This window comes from Varroa destructor, unplaced genomic scaffold (genome assembly GCF_002443255.2).
Source record: "Varroa destructor unplaced genomic scaffold, Vdes_3.0 BEIS01000003.1, whole genome shotgun sequence".
Lineage (NCBI taxonomy): Eukaryota > Metazoa > Arthropoda > Arachnida > Mesostigmata > Varroidae > Varroa > Varroa destructor.
This window is the reverse complement of record NW_019211456.1, coordinates 36,025,536-36,047,454: the sequence shown is the minus strand read 5'-3', so window position 1 is coordinate 36,047,454 and position 21,919 is coordinate 36,025,536. Positions and strand designations below refer to the sequence as shown.

At 41.7% G+C, this 21,919-nt stretch overlaps 2 protein-coding genes across 4 annotated transcripts in view; both read right to left on the bottom strand.

The window, feature by feature from the left end:
* LOC111246593 (uncharacterized) overlaps positions 1-21,919 on the bottom strand; it is a 159,822-nt gene that overhangs the window by 87,132 nt on the left and 50,771 nt on the right. The gene's annotated exons all lie outside the window — the stretch shown is intronic.
* LOC111246594 (ribonuclease T2-like) lies at positions 17,031-20,410 on the bottom strand. Its single transcript, XM_022796448.2, has 2 exons — positions 19,335-20,410; positions 17,031-18,881 (listed from the first exon to the last, which is right to left on the bottom strand). The coding sequence occupies exons 1-2, from the start codon at positions 20,201-20,203 to the stop codon at positions 18,797-18,799; spliced, it is 954 nt and encodes a 317-aa protein (XP_022652183.1). The 5' UTR covers positions 20,204-20,410; the 3' UTR covers positions 17,031-18,796.

Genomic DNA, 21,919 nt, shown 5'->3' with positions numbered 1-21,919 from the left:
TTTAGTTTCAGTTGGAGCCAAAGCTTATATTCGTAATAACCGATAACGAGAATCGCGTAATTTTTGTTGGTTATACACAACACTATATATAAAGTGATGTGTAGAGGTGCAAATATTCCTTTAACCCGCAGAATGCAGATTCGTTTGTATTATCCGATTGTTCTGGTGACCTTAAAGTAATCATTTTAGCTAAATGGAGGCTCCTAGTTGACGAAGAAGCCCGAATTTTCATGAGTTCCCGCGATCTAGGCAATTCAAGTCAGGGTTATCTTAAACTTAAAAAAATAAATCAGGCCACTCAAAGCGGCCTAATTTACAGAACCGCTCTATGCAGCTGTTCTATGAGTAACCCTTGGCATTTGCCGATTTCATTTTAAGGTACCCAGTTACGATGGTAAATAATCAGAGTACGAGAAAAACATCATAAATGAATTTTGCTATTGTTTGGAGTGTACCCGATATTCAAGTCGCCAGGTGATTTCAGGTCGCCAGTGGAGACTACCAAGTTATCACTGCGCTATCTCGAAGTGTCTTAGGGACTTGGAATTCGAATTAACCTGTCATCTCAAAGAGCTTGAAGCCCTTGTTTTACCTATCCCATCATTGGACTAACGATCATCTATAATCACAGCAGGTCTATATGACAATGGCATAGCACTTAATAGCATGACATGTTCAGCGTCCTCAGTTGTTAGCGTCTCGAGCAATGTCGGCGATTCTCTGACCGCGATCACGAACTGGGGTGGGGAGAAGTGTCAGGTACTTCACTTTGTTGGATGTGGGGATCTCCATCACTGGAAAGCTGGCACTGTTCCTTGAGTGACGCACCTCTAACCCGTAATTCCTACGTGTGTATGTCCGTATGTTTTTTTATAGGTAAGTATGCAATAAGGACAAAATAGCATAATTATGTTTTAATTGATGTCCTCCTGTTTGCGAACCCTCAGGAAAGCACATGCGTTTTAATACGATTGAACAAAGCACTTTTTCGCATCTCGCGAAGAGGGTACGATCGATCTGATTATTCTGTTAATACTTTCATGTACAGATCTGGCCAGCTGAAGCCGCATACACTTAAGTATGGTCTTCGTCGATTTATAACTTCATATAGCATAGCTTACCATAACGAAAAACACATATACAATGGCAGATCTTATACGCCACTTCCAGATGACACTTTTCTATTGTCTTACGATATGGGATATTCCTACGTTCCCGTGTTGCTTATAGTTTCTTCCCTCGTGGATTCTCTATTCTAAAAAATGAATAATAATTTGTATATTTAAAGGAATATATAGGAGTATATTTAATTTTATTTAGTATATCGTAATTTTGATGGCGACGTTCTATTCAGCTGGACGGAGGCTGTTTCTCTGGAGTCAGTTGTCCTCTGACCGAGATGTGACCGACCCGCGACACAGGATCTACCGACCGCTGTGCGTACGACACAAAATATAAGTGAGAGAAAAAAAAAGAGACAAACTATCCTTGTTCTCCTAAAAGGACTTTTGATCGCTTCATCGTTGTGTGGGCATGAACAAAGGAATGACCCATCTTTATCCTACGGACTTCCATAAATTTGCGTGTTTACTTAGCTCTCTATTAAGTGGCTTTCTTTAAATAGATCGATAGATATTAAAACATAGTTCATCGGTCTGAATGGCTCTAAGAGAGCTAGGTACAGGAAGTTATTCGCAAAGCGGACAAAGGTATTATAAAAAAATATCTGTGTTTATTACTTAGTGAGTGTGTAGTTTTAGCCATGAATAGATAGCACTAAATAGTCGTGTCAATTTCAGATAAATTTCAATACGTTATCTAGCAGGCTATTGAATTTCAATACTGCTATAGAAAATGTACGCTGTCAATGGAGAATAATTTTATATAATAACACATGTACAAGGGATATTGTGTTTACTAATCACGGCTATTGCTACAACTTCATACAGGTAATTACAAAGTTCAGTGTGTCACTCCATGGGCCAGCATGTTCACATACACAGTAAAAAGAATATCTTGAACTTGGCCAGTACGGCCGTCATGGAATTATTTCGAAATTCTGCTAAGCACTCTACATTAGGATCCAATTTGCTTTTTAGATAATATACTGACTTGGCCATAGTGTACACACGATATTGATTAGATTAGATTAATAACCGTAGTCAATCGTTGTCGCATCCTATATGCTTGAATCTCAAATTATTTATGTATCGTTCGTATATTAAAGCATAGGGGCCGATTTAGTTTAGAGAGCTCAAACGAAGTGTATCATGGCGAACGTGCGTACGTATACCATAACGCGCACTTGTACAAGCCAGAAATAAGCGATAACGAACTAATCGGGTGAGGACGTTCTGCCAGCGGCACAGCGGTCTCCTTCGCCTCCATAGACTCAAGGGACGTGGAGATTGCTGACACGTCGGCAACTACAGCTGTGACCAATAGGATACTAGCGCATACCTGGTATATTTCAACTCTCGATCGCGATCCTCCTTTCAACATCTGGGTAAAACAAGAAAATTCAGCTCTAGCTTCGTGTCCGCCTTAGGCGAAAAAACTGATGATTTGAGCGGGTCCATAAGGTAGCCTTCACTCTAGCCACACTACACTCTATTGATGTTTTGAAGTGAATAGCTCATCTAGCACGTATCAAACAAATATGATGATGATTTAGATCGCGGTCAAGAAAGTGACCGATCTGGAAATCAGTCGGCCTGCTTGTAACGAACAGGAGACTCTGTCTCCTTTAAAATCGATCGACCGCAGATCCATCGCGATTGATCGTTGTTGTACGTCACAGTAGATAAAGCAAATAACAACTGATCATTCTGTGAAGTTCAGTATTGCAACACGTTTTCAGCTATGACACGCTAGAGCAGCTTTTTGGATGATGCCCCGTGTATATGATACAAACCTTTGCAAGATGGTGCGCCTAAATGAATATTTTGTTTCTAAGAGTGTATCTTAAGAAAACCGGACAGTTGAACATGAAGTTTCTCATCTGCTAAAGCTGTTATATCCAGTGGCCGCGCTTTTCCTTAAAAACCATTGTTCACATCACTCATCATTAGGCTTTATTCAGAATTCGATCCGCCGGTCGGTTTGGACGACCCGATTGGCAGTCAATATTTCCTTCTCTAAAACGGCGCTTAATTTGTATATGCCAATGTGACACACTTGTAAGCTATTTAAGTTTCAAATGCATTGAGCATCTTGTGGTTTGCAGAAATCCTCGAATTTTACAGAAGCCCCATTAAAACGCGCAATAACGGTTTGGGCGAAAATTTAAATTTAAATAGGGGACTCGACTAAAGCGAATAGATTGGATAACAGGTAAGCTTATTCCGAAAATGACGCGCTGTATGGCGCTTTGGTAAGTTAGTTTTGGTTGATAAGGTTGGTTGGCGTTTGTCCTGTACCAAGAATGGTGAATGAACACTTGCCCGTTGCAACAACTGCCTGGCGCGGCTACTCCTAAATTGAAGATACCGTTCTATTTGTAGCTAGCAGACAGAATAGAAATGGCTTTCCGCTTAGGAAAAACTAAACTATATGTCTTATTATCCATGGTTAACGGCAAACATCGTTTCGTTTGCCATCAGAAATTTAAAAAACCACTGAGTTAATTTATCGTGGCTATTCGTCGTCACGATCCGATCCCCGCTACTGCTCCTATTCGAGTTCTCAGTCGCTTCTGCATGCCTCTTCGTAACTTTTTCGAATAGCAGAAAGTCCAATAGCCTAGACTATAGGAGAACGCGACTACACTTCCGCCATTCAGAGAATGATATTACTTTCAGTTTGTCACCCGTTGCAGGTCAATCACGCAAAGGAAAACAGATATTGGTAGAGCTACATATGTACAAAGTCAGTCTAGGGTGTCTACCTAGTCAACTGGCTGAGCGGGCTCACTCTAAGGAACAGATAGATGTCATCAGGAATAAAGGCTACATGCGGCAAGAAGACATAACTCTTACAAGACCTTTCCTATAATAGACAAGAATGAAGTCCTTCAATTATTTTATTATTATTATTATATTAAAGCGCGTATATGAAATAGTCACCTTGCCGACATATGCGTTATATTAGGACGAGTTTAACGGCACTTTGCTAGTATACATTTAGAAAATACAAGGTTTGTAATGTCTTCAGGGCGTTGCACAAGTACCTTGAATATAATAAGCGACTCGCTGACAATTACGACAACGGAGTTGTATGCAAAAGTAGTTAACCTGACATTATAAGTTTGTGTGGCAACTATTTAGAACCGCTCGTGCTATGCAACAAGACATATTAGAGAAAGTAAGCGTTTTCGCTAACGTATACATACATACATTTATGCAGTCATAGCCATTTGAGAAAATAATGCAAAAAGCAAATGTAATGGTAACTTGAGAGTCGTGAAAATACTTAGCCCTTTCTTTCCTTGATCGACGCCCGAACAGAGCTGATGAACGGGTCGGGCAAGTAGAACCATTTTGAGCTCCTTTTTGGGCTTTCTCGGGGCAACACGGGGTCCATGTGATGTATGGTAGTATGAGAATCTCTTTGGTCGTTTACAAACGATGACTGCAAAAGGTACATAGATACATGCGTCCTTGAGGAATTTCGATGGGTCGAACTCGGGCAGTTTAGGATCGGCCTAGTGCCGCCAAACTGCTACAGCTGTTTGTCCACTCATTGTCGTCTGATTCACAGCCGGCTTGCAGCCACAGCGGATTCATTGGTCATCTATGCTTCTACTGATCTCAACTCACAGTATAAGGAAAGTACCCCTGTTCGTGTTTTCACTTCGTTTCCGTAATAGAACATAGTGTATAGTTGCTGAGAGCCCGTCGTAGTGCGTCACTACTATTCAATATGCAGGAATTCGTTGCGCAAACACAGCTAATGGCCTGACAAGTGGAAACATGACCGCAAGTGCAGATGGGAGGTCGCTGAATGGCCAGCAAGCTCACCTCCAGGCATCGGTTGTAAGGCACTTGAAATATTGAAAGGCCCCATCTAGAAAGCCGCGGAAGGTGTCGATTATTGTCACGTCGTAGAGTGTGTTAAAGCGCATGAAGTACGGCCGTCAGAATGGGAGTGGCATTGTCAGTCACCAGAGAGAAGAGGTCGGAATGGGGAACGGTAAAGATGAACACTAAAAAGGAACAACTTATATGCAGATAACTGCGCATGGGGGAAACGTGTTAGAGAAACTTTACTCGCCTCCTTCTCGATGTAGTTACGTTGCCGATCCACACTTTCGTACATGTGTATAAGTAAAACCTGTCGGAGTTTGTATCATACATGTGAGTTTATTCTACGTAATAGTTCGATATGATTTTCCGTCGAAATGAATGGTGCCTTTACCCTACCAATTGTCGTTTTTTGTAAAAACTAAAATATCTTTTTTCTGCAAAAAAAAACGAATTCTGTTTTTCAGTCTTTTCCAGGCAGTCTTTTTTCAAGTTTCCCAAATGGCGAGAAGTGTGCGACCTTACTAGCGCGATTTTAGACTAGCTGTCACTTGTATAATACAATGTAATTGTCAATAGCGTCTCTCTCTCTCTCTCTCTCTCTCTCTCTCTCTCTCTATAGAGGGCCTATGTCAAATAGAGCAAAGTTAAATAGGCACTTATAAAGTTTATAATATAAGCCTAACGTACCAATCGTCGAACCCACTAGATGATTCCCTTTTCTATAACGCGATCTGGAACGCGCTAATGAGCTATCAGATAGGATACGATGCATTAGTAAATAAATCCCATTTAGAAATAAATAAGTTATCTTTTTCAAATACATAAATATATGTTTTATTTATATCTGAACCGTTCCAAGATAACCCAGCTTATCGTAGGTCGGGTGAGCCAAATGACCGTTTGATGTACCGTATTTTTTCTGTATTTGAAGGTATTTTTCCCCGTTGCCATAAAACGATCAGGTACCGTCGATAAAGCCATGAATACACCTAGTCAATGTACAACCTTAAACGATAACAAGAAGAGCCACAACTTTGTAGTTACGTACGATGCATGAATATTGTACGTGATAGAGCATGGAAAAAAAGAAAGATCTGGCTGACTGCAGTAGGATGCAGTGACAAATCGAGTAAAAAGAGTTAAATACGAGTAGTAAACTTCAACAGTTATAGTGATAAATGGCGTGAGCGCGTATGTCGTCAGTCCCTCAGCTCGGAGTGGCTGGGAGAACAATGCAATGTCAATAGTCTGTGTGCTAAAATCGTTGTACAGCCAAGAGTATAAGGCCAGAAGTATTCCAGGGAAGCGAATGGATCTTGTCTGTTGTAGGACGTTGTTGCCAGATAGCATTGTAAAACTATACTAATTACTCGTATTGAGCATACTTCCCCCCCCCCCCCACCACCACGTTGAATAATCAATCCTCAGTAGCCCTAGCGCAACAATTATCCTTGCGGATACATTTACTATTTTATAGAATTACAATTAAATTACTTAGTTATCGTTGATGGCTGTCTGCCGGATCCTAAACGTCACGTCTGATTACGTATTAGAGTAACGCACGTTTCAATGAAGTAGTACATTTAATGGATGGTTGATATGATGCGCGGTAGTGAGAAACTCATCGAAAACAGTCTTTTGTATAGTATGGATACGTACGGAAACTCCTCATCATCTATCGTCATTTATTTGGCTTTTGGCATAATATTGTCGTAGTAGAGCCCGGGCGTGATTTATGGCCGTATGAATGCAGCGTTTCTTCTTCTAGCTGGCTGAGTCTTGCCCGTACGTTTTGCATATCCATCTCCTGTGTGTATTTACTTCGTGTGAGTCGAACATTGTTCGTTCGCTTATAGGATGTCAATGTTAGTTTATAAGACAAAGGTAATGATTACGATATTGTTATCTGGGTAGACTGATTCGTTTCGTTGCGGTAGTCGCTGCAAATGGAACCGATAATGGTGGTATAATCCGGCACAATCAATACTGATCCCCACAATCTGGTGCATAGTGTTTCCTTAGACGTGCCGCTAGTTGGATGTTGGGGCACACCATTTGCCTGTTTGAAACGATGTCAAGGAGATAAAAAAAAACAATGGAGATAATGTTCGATTCGATCAGATGTAGCAACACTTACAATTGTATAGTCACTGTTCCTTAAAGTCACAACAATAATGATAACAAAAGTCTTTCGGTGTTTTACGACTGTGTAATGCTTGCATGCACGTACATTGTATAGTGCGTGCAATAGCCAGAATCGAATACGAGAGCGTTATGCTGCTACTTTTCGATATTTGTTTGTTGGAATTGATACTTCCGTGTTCCGTCGTCGTCTAACTATGCGACAAATGGCGTTACGGCATTTTATACTAAATAAATGCAGCAGCTTGTTCCGCCTCATCCGTTCCTGTGCCCACAGGCTGCACTGAGAAGCTTCGGGAGCTGCTGGATCTGCGATAGCATTCGTTGCTGAAACAGAATGCGGCCCCATTCTAGCTACCCTTCCCATGCGGTACTGCGCAAGAGACTAAAGGCATAGCAGGGTTGAAATAACTTCGCACGTTGAAAGATAATGAGTACCACTCCTTATCGTGGCCTTGTCTTGGACCCCTAAAGGAATTATCATTTCCAACGAGGCCTGAAAAAAGTATTTAGCCGAGAGCAAAGAAGCAATCACTCGCCATTTCCTTCGCTGTTCTTACTACCGTAACGAGGCTCGATAAGTAACGGCTAAAAAGAGGTAGGTTCGACGTAATACGCCCTGCCATTAGCGTCATTTACATATATACTTTTCATTATTATTATTAACATTATCATTCGTTCCTTTTTGTTAAGCCGGTTTCATAAACGGAACGACAATAGAATGCCATCACAGGAATTGGTTCTCCTCCCACAACTCCGTCAGAGTCTGCGTTCTCCCAGTGCAAAGAGACTTAACGCGCTCAGGTCGACACGTTTTAGCCGCGTTAACGTAGACGATAGCACCGTGTATTTTTTACAACCGGGAAGCGCATCAGGTCTGATGAAATTTTTGGTGGACCTACAGGTGAATCAGTGTAACGTGTTGTGTCGATTAAATGGTAGAATTATTTTTCGACGAACAAAATCAGGCAATGACGGCAGAGTCCTTAATACTATGCATTGTGATCAACTTGCTATGCATCGTTAAAGCAACAGGCTTAGTGTATAGGACCTCATAAAATAACGTAGGCGTTCAGATACGTTCCGCTGCGGCCATAAATACTGTAGTAGAAGAAAATAAATGTTATTATAGCAATAAAATCGACTTTATATGGCAGCTTTACTGTCAAAACTGCTTTTTTTTTCGACCTTGCAAAATTGCTCCATAAGTATGTTAATTTTCGGTACTGACGTAAAAAATTCCCCCCGAAACGTCTAAATCGCTTAAACTGTAATATGTCAGCTAGAAGAGAGACAAAAATCCTTCATTTAGCTCTACTCGAAGTGAAATTTTCTTTGGGCGTTCCTTAATTACGAGCGAGGTTACTTAGAAACTCATTTTCATTTGCATTTGAAGTTTGAAACTTGTGGAGTACTGCTCAAACTTTCCAGATTGCTTGCGTTGTGGTTAGCGTTTAACCTTTTTAAGGAAACGGTTGCTTGTATTGAACCTCCTACTTAATCAGATTTGTGGTGTAATGTATACACCAAACAGGGGCGTTAGATTGAAGGGGCAACAGAGAGTTCAGTATCGAAAAAGTCTTCTTGAGCTTAGCTAAGAACAGTTCTAACGCATCCGGAAAGACTGAATCGAAGTTAACGCAGCATGCTAGAAAATATGTTAAGAAGTTTTATTATTATCTTAGCTTAAACTAAATATTGCGGCATAAAGGATCGATTGTAGAAGAGAAGCCATTTTTGGCGCCTACCTATCTGTATTTTACTGTTAAAAAACCATGCGTATTTGATTCATATAGTGATACCGTTTTCTATCTTAAGTTGTGAGCGCTTAGATTGTTGTGTGCCGGTATCGAAGGAAGATTTTTCATGTGGTACTGTCGAAAGCAGACACAAAGGAAACAATCAAGAAAATTATTTTCTTCAAACCTTACTGTAAAGTGTAAGGTTTTGTTGACCGAATTCGGTCGTAATGAGCAAGCAGTAACATCTTGTATTTTAAATATAGTATTCGGCACATGTATAAATAAAACATCTTTCAAATAATTGTTTACAAATGAATGTGATACGCAAACAATAATAAACATTGTATAATGTTTTGCTAGTAAAAACGCTGTCATGTTTAATTTGGTAAAGATACAAGTCACCTGCCCCTCCTCTGAAAATGCTAGTGGTGATCACCACCGAAGACAAAAATACTTCAGTTGGGTGAATAGACGGCGGAGTAACTCTCTTCCTAATTAATCCTTTCCCTGCTAGGTCCTTTGTAATCTGAATCAGTACCGGTTTTCCCCGATGATTCGTTTCGAACATGGCTTTCACCCCATACAGAAAGCCGAGCCACAACTAGCATTTACTCTTGTACGCCATTCTGTACTTGCTATCGCCCTGCGTTACCCGCCTGTCAAACCCTCTTACCCAACCGTTCCTAGTTAGTTCCGTACCTCTCCCATTCTCTCCACGTAATTTGCACGTCTTTCAATTCGTTATTTACCGTCTCTCTTTCGTGTTGTACGTGTAAAAACTCATTGTTTGCCAAGAAATTGAAGGTACACGACAAGAGGATACAAGTAACTAGAATAGGTACGCAAGATGATCCCGCATTTGTTGTTGCTGCCGCTGATGCTGTTTTGCCCTGTTCGAACTCCGAAACGTGCGGCGGTTCATGCACTTCGTTGCTCTTCATACTCCGCGTTTCTACTCGCAAGCGACTACTCAAGAGAAACATCCCGGCACAATGTGGAGGTGATAATGGTCTGCTCGTTCCTCGGCTAGCCCTCTGTATATTTCTAAGTCCGATCTGAAAGGCTCGGAAAGTTCAGACTGTCTGTCAGAGAGTGCCAGACTTAGTCGTAGCAGCATAGAATACTTTTTGGATGACTTCGGTTCGAAGTCCAAAAACTAACCCCTAACTCTTTACTTACGAGCTGCTCACACGTAAACCACAGATAGTTAGTTCGTAGCGCTCCGCTGACTGAGTATTCGCCTAAGCATGATGATTTGTCAGTTTCGCCTACCTGTAACTAGGATCGAGGCTAGAACCTAACTACTCCGAAGTACACACGTCGTCAATGAACGTCCGTTGAGCGCTCACAGCTACGGGCACCGTTGCGTAGCCCTTAGCCCTTAGCCAAGCGACAAACCTCACAGACTACAACAACAGACTACAAAAAACGTTTTCCGCGTGAGCTTGTTCGAGTAAGCCGTACCGCTTGAACGCTACGCAAAAAAGGTGTCACACAGACACGCACATAACAAGTTCTGTCCAAAAGTTCAAAGTAAGGGCTGAAGCCTAGCAAGTCGCGTAGTAATTATGAAACGGCAGTACCGGTCTACGGGATCGGCGAACAATGTTTGGAATGAAGTCACTTCACAACGCCTTTAATAGTGAACATAGTGACAAATCCGGAGTTGGCTACGACTTTTCTTTTCTTGCCATTTACGATTCCTATCGAAGCGGGAACCTTTTGAATAGTCAGATATTAACAAGGGATCGCTTTTTGCCCCTTTCGTTGGCAAAAACACTGGTTCATCAACGATGCCGATCCATGTTTTCATGTGTCGTTAGGGGCGCAAATGCGATTTTTCAAGGATGAACTTGAGATCACCTAGTTACAGATTTGGGGCTTGTTGGATTGGCTGACTATTAATCAGCTTTATAAAATGCCATACTACTTCCTGAATGGCTATGCTGAGTCTAACTTTTGTGATATATCCTCTTATATTTCAGTGAATATTGCGCACCGTACCGTTAGTAAAATCAGTTGAAGTTCTATTACTTCCAAATGCAATACATTTGAGACACCTGTACTTAGACTACAATCTAACCAGATACTTCGCGTGAATGAACGTAATAGGCGATGGGTAGTATTATATTTTTAAGAATAAGTAGTCGACATCAGTATACACCTAGACACTCAGTTATGCGCAGTCGGCGTTCCGTTACTGATGTCATCTGATGGTAATATGGATAGAGGCCGGAGAACAAACAAAAACAAATGGGCGGCAATGTTTCGCGTTAGTGCGGAGCGGGAAAGGGCATTGGTCAGATGACCAAGACACTGCCTAGACAGGCACTCTTGTCACCGGTTTTCTGAGAATATAACCGAGGCTATCCGTATGCCCGTTCTTCCGCCCGATCAGCTGCGGTCGGGTTGCGTTACTCACGGCAAATTGATTTTGCCGCTGGAATTCCTCGTGTGTAACAAATAATAGCCGTTGTTAAGGGTGGTCTTTGAATTGGCTTCTGGGTTGACTAGGCTGTTGTATAGGAGTGTCATGTGCCCGACTGTATTTACAGCAACAGCAGTTATATTGAGAGCTAGTCAAGTTTCAACAGTTTGCACGATGGCCGTAGAACGCGTATAGTGTAGTGAACACGGGTGCACGGAGCCTAGGTTAGGTATTGTTTGGATACTTGAAAGACCACCTTATTAAAGGAACAGACCACACCGCACTGAGTAGATATAGCGTGCCTTATAAGCGCTGTCTGTGATGTGTTCTTTCTCGATTGACGGTACTGGCCCATTCGGATACAACGAAAAGGGTCTTCCCTGTTGCTGGCTGCCTTAGACTCAGACAGAAAAAAAGCATGGTCGCTTCGCACAGAACAGTATGGCTATATTTTTTGGGCAGCTGGAACAACGACTACAAGCACACCAGGTCTTCTGTCGGCAAGAGGGCCTCTACCGGTCCAAACAAACTTTACGGAGTATCGTTAATGAACGCGCGACATTTCAGAGCCTTCGAGGTCAAAATTGTCGGAACCTTCAGGGACCAGAAGTGCGTCTTGCCTTCCTCGAGGATGTCATAATCTATTCAACCAATTTCAGTACTCCCATGACGTTCCTGCGGAGTAAACTGGGAGCCAACGAGTTGGCAAGCCTGCAGGTGAGGTCCAAGGAATGTGACGGATGGCGGCTGTGAGCGTTAGTTAGTCATCAAGAGGTTCCAGTTATATTTGCATAGGAATCACGTCAAAGTATCACTGATAAAATTATACTAAATTATTTGAAGAATGGAACCAAACCTGTACTTCAAATTGACTCCAAGGCCTTAATTCTACACGGATACAACTTTAAGGTTATCTGTACACATCACCGATGCTAATGCTGAGCGCTTTGTCACGGCTAGTTGTAAAGTACGGCGGTTTCGATCCAGAAAAAGTGTAGAGGGCGAAGAGGAAAACCGTCTACCCTGCAAGATAATCTCGAGGTTGAAAGCTGGAGCTCATGTTCCAACGTACGTACTTAAATATGGCTTTGCCTACGGGGTCGATATGAAAGGAGCACTGCTGCGTGTTCCTTTAGTTCACGTGAAAGAAGTCATCATTCTATGTCAGCTGGGAAAAGCAGCACCGTGTATCGACCTCCAGAAGACCTTACAACGCGTAAAAGAGCGCTTATATATCGGGAGGGGATTTGGATCGCATGCGAGGTAGATGGCCTAATGCTAGACATGTCAGCAGATAAGCAATACGCTTCCCTCAGCGCCCGGAAGTGGCCCTTGTAGAAGCTAGTTGCAGTCCATGGGTTTTTTTTAAGAGTACTAAGCAGTAGGACTACGTTTTTGGAATCGACTACTCACTCCATTTGCTGTTTTCGGCTCATACTAGTTAGCGCTGTAGAAACTTTGGGAGCCTTAACGCAATCGCTAAAAGTAATGTGATTGGTTCCACTTCGTTAGAGGTGTTAGACTATCTAAAACAAGGCCATACAGGGCACATTTTGACAGTTACCGGGTGTTCAAGATGCAACGGTCTGATCAACCGCATGACCTGGACGGTCACAAAAAAAGATCAGCGTGTTTGGCAGCTGAAGGCTGCAGTCTGCCTAACATGGCGCTTTCGTTATATACGTTTGAAAGTGAGAATAGGAGAAACGTTATTTGCACAGAATTCGACTGGCGGGCCGTACTGCACGGAAAGCCCATTGGATGTGGGCTGTAGCAGAGTGGCAACTGGAGATAGAGAGACGGCTTGAATAGGCAAAGTCTGCCCCCGGGAAAAGAGATTGTCGTAACGCCGCTGCTACGACGATTGACTCCTGAAGTTGTCCAAAAGGCTGAATCCTCGCTGCCATAGCGAAGTGGCACCATCCGGCTATAGGGCTGACACATTTCGAAAAACTCAGCTAACAGTGATCAATGACTTTATCACGAAAAATATATTAATATATTAGAAAGCCGGTAACGCGACCGAGCGTATTTCTAATAGTATTGTATAATGGTTAAATCAATGTAGTGCACATTAGTACAAACATGATGCAAGATAAAATAGCTACTTGTCGCCTTATTGTTTGTACAGCTATGTATATTGCTGAAAGGAATATTAAGTTAAGATTTTAATACTGTCGAACCATTTGAATAAATGGTCAGCAGTACTTCAGTAACAGGTCAACAATACTTCTTCTTTACCTAGATTTTAAATGGTGAGGCTACGCAGAACAGCTAAATATGTTTCGTTGAACTTCTCTTGTGTGATGAAAAGAAAAAAATCTAGTATTTCTATTACTTTTGTCTGAAGACTATATCTTTAAAGGCCAATTGGAGGTAAAATACGTTTTTAGAGGTTATTACATGGAGTTATAATACATGATCACACTGAAGTAAAGGTAAAATGGGGCCAGATACGCGTCTGCATTTTGGGCATAAGTCAATTCGATTGCCGTTGATGTTGATCTTATAAAGGGAACTTAATAACCTCAGAGCGCAGCAAGAGTCAAGTTGGAGTACGGCATCATATTTTTATACTCACGTGGCGCTTTTATCAACGACATGGTTGTTTCGTGGACGATTTGATTGATTTCAAAATAAATTTTAGCGACTTTATTGATATGATGTCCTGTTCAATAAGGCAACATTGTCAATACATGTACGTAGATAGACAATATAGAGTAGAATAGATAATCACGCTTATAGATCAGAATTTACCATAGGTAGTTATTTATGTCAGAATCATGTATAAGAACAATGGTTATACAGGTTTGACTTCGATCAAATTGATTTTGGAGGCGGTGGGCAAATTTTAACTATTCCTCCCCTCTTCTCAAGCTGCATACGGTCCGTGGATGTGCCAGTATTTTGGCCATTCAAAAGCTGGTTCGACACTGCGTAACAGAACTTCAAGTAGGTGTATGCTAGAGGAACTATAGCCTTCTACCTTCCTAACTTAGAAACGAATAACTATAAAGCACCGCTTTTTCTAGCTATAATCACAGCCCTTCTTAAAAAGAAAAGAGTTTTTGTTTCAACTGCCTTAGATAACTGACTTCTTCATACGAAGTCATTGGTGGCCTATATAGCTTCATCTTTGGCCCATATAACTTTACCTTGTGGGGTCATATGAGCCAACGACACAGATGCGTTCAATTGATATTTTCTCGAACGAATTGTAGTTAGCTTACTTCGGCAACAGAAGAATATACCAGTATAATTTTTTTGTTTCCCCTAGCGCGGGTTCTTGCCAACTATAGTGATAAGTACATTTTAACCCATCTGGTGAACACATATTGCCTCTTTCTTTTGTGGCCACCTGACGGGGCATGGGTGAAAAAGGATGATCTAATAGAAAAACAAAACAACGAATAGTGGTTTACCCTCGTTGGCGATCCAGAACTCATGCAGCTTTTTGTACGGTTCCAAGCTTACGCGTAATTTTCGTTAACACCCTCTGCTTGCTACGATATACTTCTTTCTCAAGATAATATTTGCTTAGCGTCCTGTTATAATTTGTTATAACAATGTTATATATATATATATATTTGTTTTATACATGTTATAATTTGATAGTCAGGTTCCCCACGGCCTATCAATAAAGAGGTGAATTCTATTTTTTTTTAGCTTTTAGGCATTTCCGCGGACGGACTCAGATCCCAAAAAATTAGGGTCTACTTAAAAAAATGGTTTAGCTTTAATATTTTTTTCAAAGTATTAATTGCAGACTTATGCCTCTAAAGTAAAGACGAGCCACAATAGAAGCTATTCCAGTCTTTTCCAACAATTCAAACCATCCTAAAGCTAAAATGTCAAGGTCTTGCCTCCATGAATTATGCTCCTCGATCAACTGTGTTCTTTCTGGACGCCTTTTTTTGATGTTTTAGAGTTACTCACTTATTAAAACTAAAAACAGGTTTTTAATTTGAATAATGTTTGCAAGTGGATTTTTTTGCTAAAAACAACCACCTTGTCGACTTACGGCTTGCATCTCCTAGTAAATGCGTGGGTTAAATTGAACTTGAGAGCTGTTTAGACGGATTTGTTGTTGGGATATTTACTTAGATGTGAGGCTTATCAAATAGCTCAGTTTTGTTTAATTGGGCCGAATTTACTTCGTGTCAGTCAGTCCACCGGAGCCTATAACCGTCTAAGGAAACGTCGACTCGTATCTTTTACACCCTACACCGCAACCAAAAGGTTATAAGCTTCCCATTCACTTCTTATAGTCGTTACTGCCTTCAACTACATGGTTAAACTTTCGTTCCGATGGCGCTTCTTTCTTCCTTCGCCCTTCAAGATAGGCCAACTTGTGGTAGGGCCTTTGTCAAGATCGAATGGTCCAAATTCGTTAAGGCGTGTAAGAGAACCGTGGATGGCAGAGATGGACTAGGCTAAAAAAATCAGAGGTAGGACCTTTCGCTGGTCTTGAAAGTTCGCGGTCGCCAGCGGCCTACAAGAGATTGATATCAGAAAAAAAAACTATGCATTGGCTGCGTCGCTCGACGAAAAAGATGCCTGCTGCATTGACTTTAACGGCTCAGCCACATGTTCCTTTGCCTTGTAGGCTAAATGCTACGGCGGCCTTCGCTTATGCGCGCTGAAGGTTGACCCATATACCGTTCCGGCGGGCCAACATCCCCTTCAACTCTACAAGCACCTTGAATAGGACAAGGCTAACAGTCGCCAAAGTCTTCTGGAAGGCTTCTAACAAAGTAACACTTCTTAGCAAAAGGGTGCTGATGTCTTCAAGAATCCTAGTGTGTTTTCTTTGGGGCTGTAAGCGCTCGCGTAAGCCAATGGGCCAATAGTCACAAAAGAAACTCCAGAAGTCCGAGTTATCTAGTCAGTAAGCAATACTAGAGATCGTATAAAAGTATTTCAACAAAATCCTCTACGCTTGCTCAGTTCGATTTAACTACATTTCGAACTGAATAGGAGGATGGTCCAAACGGAAATATCTCTCGGGCTTTCTCATCTATACGTATAGGCGGAAATACACGTCAAGATCCACAAAACACATGATCGAAAAAGCCGCCTAATCCCGGTTGAAGGATGAGTAAAGCACCGTAGTCATGATCGTGAGACTACAATTACTCCTGGGTTTTAGCTGGAGATCCCATACAATTTTTAATTATTCTTCATCTGCTTCATGAAAGTTTGCTAAGCCGTGGAGCTTGACTAGTGTAAAAAAGCTAATTCGTGTGCTACTAGCGTCTTAAAATTAGTATTTGCTCCACCTATGTAATAACTTATTTAATCCTTTGCGAGTTCAACTTAAACTCACGTGCTTAAAATCAGTCAGTACTTCGCTTTTGCATTTACGATCGTTTGATACTGTATTCTCCCTAATAAGTAGTTTATAACAATAATGAAGCCCGTCTTCTGTTAACTTCACTATCCTAAAAAAGTTCGTAGTAAACATACGAGTCAAACTTACGAGAGTTACTTTAATTATCCTTATCCAGTTACTTGCCTAGTGAGTTCGTTAACTCACGTAACAACAAAAAGTATAAGTGTGCACGGTGTCGTCCAAGAAGAACATTTTTAAAAGCACATGTAAGTAGCGCAGGATCTGTTACAGTATTAGTGTTATATTAAATGATCTACATGGCTTCCTATATCGGTATAGAAAAGGTGTTGATTAGGTTTTACCTTGTTTTTTATTTTAACATCCACCATCTCTGCCGGCCGGCTTGAACGCTCGCGGATCATTCATGACGGATTACGATCGCCTGACGTTAGGCGAGCGAACATGGACAGAGCGGAAGGTACAGCGATATCAGGCCAGCCGTATTATGCGATTATATCAGTATGTGTCAGCGTGGAACGATAATAGTATAAGAAAAGGTATAAAAAAGCATATAGGAAACGCCCATAAACGTATGTGTGTAAAACTATGCGGCAAGTAGTTGGCTTGCATCAAATACGTCCGCATGTATATACATCGGTACGAAAAGCAGCGATGTTGGCTTCTATTCACTAACCGGTTTCCTAAGCCACTAAGCGTTCAATCACTGACATATTTTACAAATCAAATCACTGACATATTTTACAAAGTGCAATTGCGATCAAGGGTATTGGATTGCTTTCTTATAAAAACTCAGGTACAGCAAAATATAGAAGCAAAAATAATTTCAAAAACAGCTTGCCGACGTCCTGCTTGGCTTCCGGGTAGCTTCTCCAATTCAAAGCAAATCACTCCTTCACTGCCATCAAAGATGGTATATGTACATGTTACAAAGCTGACATTGAGTTATGGTTAGACAAGCTGTCTGTCAAATGAAACGAGAGGCGATGGCATGTAAACGACACATGGAACTATTTTATGAGAGGTCCTGACAAATAAAAAAAGCATTGCATTTATGCCACGGATATCAGAACGCCCCATTACGATACGAAAACAAAGACGGTCAACAAATAGATTCTCGCCATGGCTAAAATGCCTCAAAAGCTGTAAAACAAGTCGGCCGTCGATTGTATTGCAGCTGAAGGGAAGTTCAATGGAACCTTCAGAATTCTCTGATGCACAAGACGAACTGTCGATAGGAGCAGATACGCACTACCACAAGCCCTACGGGAAAACAAGCGGCCAAGCCAATAACATTGCTTAAGCATTGCATTCGTTTCTGATTGTGCACAGCGTTACAGTGTCTGACTCTATATGGCGAGAAGCGGGTTTATAGTCCAGACCCAGCCTTTGTACCCATCGAGTAATGCCCACCTGACGCACTCATACGCAATCGCAATTCTGATGGCAGATACAGGAGGTGACGCTTGGCAATAACCGTCCAACGATGTTACGCCTACTAGCCGCGATACTGCCTTTTTCTTTGTCCATTCCCGCTGCATCCCCTACGATGTCGCCGGCTCCTTAGGGGGTTATGATGTGACGCAGAGAAACCGGCACGATTGCCACCAAAAAGCTAAGGATTTTGGGGGTGTGGATGGTATCCCTTACCGACAGCAGCAGGAGACAGCAAAACAGAAAAGGGCATAGGCTTAATACAGACAAGGTGGTTGCGATGCGTTGTTGTCCTATGCCCCTATCCGGGCAATACCGTACACCCGAAGACCATTCGTAGATCAGCGGCGGCGGCGGCGGCGGCAGCGGCAGCAGCACCAGCAACGACAACGACGATGTTCCCAAGTGGGCGTTGATGGATAAACGTCACTAAGAACAGTGGCTTTGTCTATCCACTCGCCTGTCTGTCTGTCTATCTATCTAGCTTCTAGGCCTTCGTTGCCACTTTTCTTTTCACTTTTGACATCACTTTCTACCGTTAGCAATATGACAACCGATCAAGAAATGTTTTCGCAGGCCTAGCATTTTCCTTCATCGCCTTTATTTCGTCTAGCAAAAGAACGATATTGTCTCTGCCGCCTCAGGGTAGCTGCCGTTGCTGTTCGCTTTGGTTGAGTATGGCAGTATCCCTGACAGGAGAGATTGGTAGTTTTGGTGGGTTGTGATGCATTTTAGCTTACGGATGATGCATGCGGTGACTGCCGGAAGGGTCCGCCGATTGGGAACGCACGTTAAGAACGAACCTGCTATATAAGGTTGTCCTATAAAGTCAGGATGTGATAGATGAATTAGATTCCCTTTCACATTGTGCCTTTTTTCATTTGTGTTTCGACTTTAAATTTAGTTGCAACTTATGAAAGAACATGCACAGTATCTCTTTAGGTTCTTGACTTCGTAGTGCACGAAGTCTATAGCAGCTCTAACGTGATGATCGTACATACTCACCATTTTTCTACCATATGACGTGCTGCTTTATGCCTGTCATAAAGGATTCAGGTTGTATATACCAACAAGACGTGGTAATTCTATCAGCATCGAACGCTATTGTCACGCAATAACACCAACGATCCTGTATTCGGCAAGTCATTACTGAGCTGCTATTTATTCGATGGTCCCGCAAGTCAAGGGTATTTTGAAAATTACTTAACAAAAATCTTATGTGAAATTCATTCAGAAGTATTTCATCGTCACTAACAAATCAATTTTAAGCTTACTCATAATAATCTGTTGATCTAGGGAATTCCTCATAAAATACTTGACTTCTGCACCGCTGACGGACCGGTCTGCAGTTGCTAGGTCGAAAGCTGCCATCAAAACAAATATGAATTTCGGTCAGAAGCGATTTACCATACCGCGGATTATCGCAGTTGACCGTTGCGGAAGCGCCATGAATCTTTTGTAGAGCTTTTTCGATAGCTTCCACCGAAACCGTGTACGTCGAAGACGGCCGAATGTCTTGTTCAGCCAATATATTTAAAATATTAGCGCGCTCAGTTAAGTACAACGTTTTGTTGAAGTATTTTGTCATCGAATTAACGCCACTGATCTCCCTGAAGCACGTGCCATGCTTTCTCCATTCGTATTCCCAAAATTCTTCATCGGGTCTCCCACAAGATGGCCACAATGCTTGCATCAATTTAACGTTAAGTGATAATTTCGAGAACGTTTCGTATTCGCCGCAAAAGCTCATCATACCCCACAACCCGTGAATCGTCCAGTTGTTCCGTAAACAATTATGACAGCGGCGATTTCTGAAATCTACTCCACGGTAGCACACTCCGGGAGTCCACTGTAAAGCGAGTACAAATAGGTCCTGCCGTTCACGGACTGAATTATTTGCAGAACTTGCGCTGTGGTTAGCTCCGGCTCGCAACCGGGCTAGCAATGGTGACGGCGCGAAAAGCGCAGCCTGAATGGCAAGGGCACTAGTGAAATAAAGCATCCGAAGATGTTGCGCTCGATTTTGTCCTGAACCCCCACCCCGAAGGCGTACTGCGCCTAAAGCAAGAAGGGCGTACGTCAACCATATCGTCGTACTCAACGCGAAAAACATGAGACTTGATGTCGAAAAGACAGATTCCATGCTGTAGACGAGCTCTTGTAGCGACTGTAAATTTTAATCAAGTCAAGTCAGCAATTTGGTTCCACGAAGAGACGTGAAAGTCCCCTGAGTCCGCTAATGGTAGGCAATGGGAAAAATTTTTGTCCGAACTTCTACTTTCGTTGTTTAGTCATTTAAAGTGGCGGAGGCGGGAGGTTCGACTTAATTACATATTTTTTTTTTTGGCTTTCAACTCGGCTTTACAACTCATTACGCAGCTAAAGTAATAAATAGCATAAGCTAAGCTACGTTGCCTTTACAATATATTAAACGTCGTGTATATATTTCTTATGAAAGCACTGTTACGGTACTGGTTAGCTAGGGCGGTATCGTTCTAATTTTGATTATGACAGGGGATCGCTGATGGCACGAAATTTAGTAAATAGATCGTAATGAGGAAGCCCACTTCCTAGCCCCATTTTTTTACCAACCAAAAACAGAACGTTATCGTGCATTTGGTTATCGATGTAATGGCTGCTAGCCGTACTCGTTTTCTGTTGACGTGAACAATCATCCAGTCGGCGAGTGCTTAGGAAAAAAACATCAACATGTTTTTAGACGCGATGGCAATGAAAACTGCGAATAATATTGTATGTTATATAAATCAGGCACAAGTTTATTTCTAGAAATATGCCTATTTTTACATTAGGAAACGTGACGTGAAGGTCAATTAGTGATACGCGGAATCCTAAAAGTTGAGAGTTTGTTTCATTATTTTCCATTTTCCCCCCGTCCAAGTTTATGACTTTGAGGGGATAATTGGCTCTCTGGCTTCCTGTGTCGCTAGGGAAGTTCAAGTTATCGTTGCAGCATCGCAAAATAAATATATAAATAGCATCGAATTTCTGGTGTATGTCGACTCCCAGAACCAGACTGTGCTTATTAACGAAAAATTTCAACTCCACGACTTAATCTATGTGACGGCGCCAGCAGCGTATTGTAAATACCGAGCACTAGCGAGCGGTGCCGAAATTTCAAGTTCAATACGTCATGCTAACCACTATCGGGTCAATTTCGAACAAACAATAGGACCGGCGACGTACGAAGCCTGATAACTATTCTTCGCTAATTGTCCTTAGGATGCTGAAATCATTGTCGATTACTTTTATGTCCTAGAGATATGAGTGTAAATGTCTCACTGACCATATATGGGCTGGCCTTTTAATAGGAAATGGGAATCGAAGCTCTCGTTTTTTGCCGTGGAACATTCAACGTTGATGCTTCAGAAAGCATCGACTGACAATTGAAGTAACTGCTTTAGTACCGTTTCGAAGCTGCTGTATATTTTCAGCAATTTTATTATGGACATAATACGATAGCATAGCATTGCTGGTAGGATAGTTGGATGATCTCAGCATCGAAAAGTCTGCTATTGCGTGCCACTTGAATAAAAACCGTCACCATTTTGACTGCCCCTCGATTCAAAAACAAACACTTGAACCAATGTTCTAGAATGTCAAACTAAGAACGAAGAAGCTGACTTGCTCGGTTCAAGTCTTCTTGCTTTTTCCCGATGACGATCTAAATCAAATTGTTGTAACTTTCAAAAATTTTGTAAGTTTCTTACCAAATATTCCTAGAAATAAACGATACGTTTAAAATAAGAAGGTTAACAGTACTACCGCTTTTTTAAATATTGTAATTTTCAATATAGTATTCAAAGCATAATTGATATGGTGTTCGTGCATCGAGGTCCCA